The 4,563-nt window shown below is 40.6% G+C and overlaps 2 protein-coding genes across 2 annotated transcripts in view; both read left to right on the forward strand.

Moving 5' to 3' along the window:
• The first annotated feature begins 1,794 nt into the window (after positions 1-1,794).
• Positions 1,795-3,712, forward strand: LOC120859595. The gene has a single exon (XM_040235642.1). It carries the CDS (start codon positions 1,795-1,797, stop codon positions 3,628-3,630), a length of 1,836 nt encoding a protein of 611 aa, XP_040091576.1. The 3' UTR covers positions 3,631-3,712.
• A 461-nt stretch (positions 3,713-4,173) lies between these two features.
• LOC120859596 (endogenous retrovirus group K member 10 Gag polyprotein-like) overlaps positions 4,174-4,563 on the forward strand; it is a gene marked incomplete at its 3' end in the record, with an annotated part of 1,298 nt that continues 908 nt past the window's right edge. The window contains 1 exon segment of the mRNA XM_040235643.1: positions 4,174-4,521. Within this exon segment, the coding sequence (XP_040091577.1) occupies positions 4,174-4,521 (348 nt within the window).

Here is a 4,563-nt window from a genome sequence, read left to right on the forward strand (position 1 = left end):
ATCCAAAAACTTATTGCACTCAGCTGATTAAATTGAAAATTGATAACCTGCACACTTTAAATGATTTTCAAAAATTACTAGGAGATATAAATTGGATTCGACCTTATTTAAAAATACCTACCTATGTCTTACAGCCTTTATTTGACATTTTAAAAGGAAATACTGACCCTACTTCTCGTAGAGAATTGAGTCCTGCTGCCAAAACAGCCTTAGAGATGGTAGAGTCTGCTATTAGAGAACAACAAATTACTTATTGTGATTATACAAAACCATGGGGATTATATATTCTTGCAACTCCTCATTCTCCTACAGGGGTCCTATACCAGACTAAGCCAATGCGCTGGATTTATTTAGCATCCACTCCTGATAAAAATTTGCTACCTTATTATGAGCTTGTTGCTAAAGTAGTGGCTAAAGGCCGGGTTGAGTCTATTCAATATTTTGGAAAAGAACCTCCATTGATTTGTATACCTTATACAACAGAGCAACAAAATTGGTTGTTTCAATTCTCTGATAAATGGGCTCTTGCTTTTGCCAATTTCCCTGGACAAGTTATACATCATTATCCTGCAGATAAATTATTACATTTTGCTATGCATCATCCCTTTATTTTTCCAAAAATAGTTAAAAATCAACCTATCAATAATGCCACTCTTTTGTTCACAGATGGTTCTTCCAATGGCATTGCAGCTTTAATTATTAATGACCAATCTTATTATACTCAAACTGCTTTTTCTTCTGCCCAGGTTGTTGAATTATTTGCAGTGCATCAAGCTCTATTGACGGTTTCAACTCCCTTTAATTTATTCACTGATAGTCAATACATTGTTCGGGCTTTAAATGTGTTAGAAACTGTTCCTATTATAGGTACTTCATCAGAAGAAGTGTTTACTTTATTTTCCTCCATCCAGGCTACTATACAAGCTCGGCAACATCCTTGTTATTTTGGGCATGTCCGAGCTCATTCTTCATTGCCAGGACCGATATTCCATGGTAATTATGCTGCTGATTCACTAACTAAACAACTTTTCTATCAATCTGCCATAAGTGCTGCTCAAGCTTCTCATGCTTTACATCATCAAAATAGTCATTCCTTGCGTTTGCAGTTCAAGATTTCCCGTGAAGCAGCTCGACAAATAGTCAAAAATTGTCCTACATGTCCTCAATTTTTTGTCCTACCCCAATATGGCATTAACCCACGTGGCCTTCGCCCTAATCATATTTGGCAAACGGATGTCACCCATGTTTCTCAGTTCGGCCGTCTTAAATATGTTCATGTCTCTATTGACACTTTCTCTCACTTTCTTATGGCCTCCCTTCACACTGGAGAAGCTACTCGGCATTGTATACAACATATGCTTTCTTGTTTCTCTATCTTAGGAATTCCTCAAGTTCTTAAGACTGACAACGGCCCTGGCTACGTCAGCCGTTCATTTCAACGTTTTTGTGCTTCTTTTCATATTCAGCATAAAACTGGAATACCCTACAACCCGCAAGGACAAGGCATTGTGGAGCGAGCCCATCAACGTTTAAAACATCAACTTTTAAAACAAAAAAGGGGGAATAGTGAGCTATATGCCCCTTCACCGCAAAATGCTTTACACCATGCTTTATTTGTTTTAAATTTTTTAACTTTAGATTCACAGGGGCTTTCTGCCCCGCAACGACTATGGGGAGACCATCACCTGAAGAAGAAACCCCTTGTGAAATGGAAGGATCCCCTCACTGGACGATGGTCTGGACCAGATCCGGTACTGATTTGGGGGCGGGGCCATGTCTGTGTTTTCCCACAGGATGCCAAAGCGCCGCGCTGGATCCCGGAAAGGCTGGTACGCCCGACGGAGGAGGTCCCTTGTGTACCAAATGCGACGGATGTCTCTCAATGATGACGTGGAAAATTTGCCTACTTCACAGCAGATCCATGCATTGATGCAACGAGCCTGGAATGAAGCCCATACCCTGCCGCCGGTGACCCCTACAAATATGTTAATCATGCTGCTCATGATATTACAACAAATACAAAGAGGGACTGCCTTAACATACTGGGCTTATATCCCAGATCCACCACTAATTCAACCTTTGGGATGGAATGAAGAAGTGCTTCCTGTGTATGTTAATGATACGTTCCTCCTGGGTGGAACATCCAACACTCATATTCAATCCCAACAAGCTAACATCTCCTTTTTTGGACTCACCGCACAATATCCCATGTGTTTTTCCTACAAGGTAAATCAACCTTTCTGCATAACTGTATCTGCTTTCACCTCTTACCCGCAGGTGACGATCCCAGGTATCGCACATGAAGCAGGCCGTATGACACAGCATGCAGGAACTGGACCTTTGCATATCCCATTCTGTGACCGTAACATCCGCATAAGCATAGGCATTGATGTTCCTTGGACACTCTGCCGAGGAAGAAACGCAACTGTCTACGATATTAATAATGATAGCACAACGTTCTTGTGGGACTGGGCACCAGGGGGAACCCCTGATTTCCCAGAATATAGGGGACAACATCCTCCCATCCTGACGATAGGACCCCATAAGATCTATCAGACAGAACTATGGAAATTACTGGCTGCCTTTGACTATGGTTATGGATTGTATCTTCAACCTAATATTAGCGGGTCTAAATATGGGAATATAGGTACCACTGGGCATCGATACCCCCAGGCTTGTGTACCTTTTCCTTTCATGCTATTAATAGGATCTATATATATTAATCAAACTCATAATGTCTATCACATAAATTGTTCAGATTGCTGGTTAACAAATTGTATAAGAGGAGTCTCCATGGGAAAACAGATCTTAGTAGTAAAACAACCTGCCTTTATTATGACACCTGTAAAAATTACCGAAACTTGGTATGAGGAATCTGCTTTAGAATTGCTACAACGCATTAATTCAGCACTGAGCCGTCCCAAAAGGGAGATCGGTCTTATAATCCTTGGGGTGATTTCTCTCATTACCCTTATTGCTACAGCTGTAACTGCTTCAATTGCATTAGCTCAATCAGTACAGGACGCTACTATTGTAGATTCTCTAGCTTATAATGTTACCAAGGTGATGGGAACTCAAGAGGATATAGATAAAAAAATAGAAGATAGACTTACTGCTTTATATGATACCGTAAAAATTTTGGGAGAAGAAATTCAAAGCCTTAACTTTAGAATGAAAATTCAATGTCACGATAATTATAAGTGGATTTGCGTTACCAAAAAGCTTTATAACAACTCTGACTTTCCTTGGGATAAGATTAAGAAACACCTCCAAGGTATTTGGTTCAACTCCAATATTTCCCTTGATTTGTTACAATTACATCATGAGATTTTGGAAATTGAAAATGCACCCAAAGCCTCTTTGAACATAGCTAAGACCACGAAAGATTTTCTTAGTAATTTATTTTCAAACTTTCCTAGCCTTCATTCTCTGTGGCAAAGCATGGTCGCGGTTGGAGTTATTTTAACCACTGTACTTGTCCTAATGTGTATGGCCCCTTGTTTGATCAAGGGCATAATAAGAGAGGTTTTGAATATGAAAAGTATGATACACCGCAACATGCTGCATCATAGACATCTCATGGAGCTTTTAAAAAATAAAGAGGGGGGAGCTGCGGGAGACTGCCCGTAATGGGTTAAGTCTTGGGAGCTGCTTGGCATGTTTGCTGAGCCCTAAGGCCTGTTCCTTAAGCGCCCTGACCCGCCTCTCCTAAGAATGTCATCATGACCTTATAGCTCCAGGGAGTCTAACATCTGCCATTCTTCAGAAACAAGTATTGTTTGCCTGTATACAATAAAGGGAGTCTGGTGATCTTGTTGATTGATTGTTGATTGTTCTAAATACTGTTTGAGAAATGTCATAAATCATGTAGGCTGCACTATATATACAGTTACTGAAATAAAGGAGATTATCGGCCATTTTGGTCTGATCCTCTCAACCCCATCTTTCTGTCTCAGTCTCTTTCTTTTCTCAGCGATCGAGCTCCGTTTCCCGTGTCTCCCGGGTAGGGGAAAAACCTTGCAGTGCTGGCCGCGGCAGGTGGCGCCCAACGTGGGGCTCGAGGACGACAGCTCTTCGCCACTACTCATTATATGAACGAGTGAGTAATTGCACAGTGTCGGTGCTAATAAATAAGAAGTGGAGTAGTAAGGATTATTGTTGAGAGTATAAATCATGGGGCAGACGCACAGTCGTCAATTGTTTGTACATATGCTATTTGTTATGTTGAAACATAGAGGTATTACTGTTTCTAGACCAAAATTAACTAAGTTTCTTTCTTTTATTGAAGAGGTTTGTCCTTGGTTTCCTAGGGAAGGGACCGTTAATCCAGAGACATGGAAAAAGGTAGGAGAACAAATTAAAACGCACTATACTTTGCATGGTCCAGATAAAGTGCCTATAGAAACCCTGTCCCTTTGGACTTTAATACGGGATTGCTTAGATTTTGACAATGAAGAGTTAAAACGGTTAGGTAAACTGCTAAACGAGGAAGATAAAACAGAAAATGAGCCAGAAAATGCTGTTCCAGAGGGGCTAGAAGGTAAGCCACAACCACTTAAATCT

The sequence above is a fragment of the Oryx dammah genome, unplaced genomic scaffold (genome assembly GCF_014754425.2).
Source record: "Oryx dammah isolate SB20612 unplaced genomic scaffold, SCBI_Odam_1.1 HiC_scaffold_1797, whole genome shotgun sequence".
In the NCBI taxonomy this organism is placed as follows: domain Eukaryota; kingdom Metazoa; phylum Chordata; class Mammalia; order Artiodactyla; family Bovidae; genus Oryx; species Oryx dammah.

Bases quoted from the DNA above. Each gene is read 5' to 3' on its own strand.
- LOC120859595 (XM_040235642.1), top strand. From the start codon at position 1,795: ATGCCAAAGCGCCGCGCTGGATCCCGGAAAGGCTGGTACGCCCGACGG.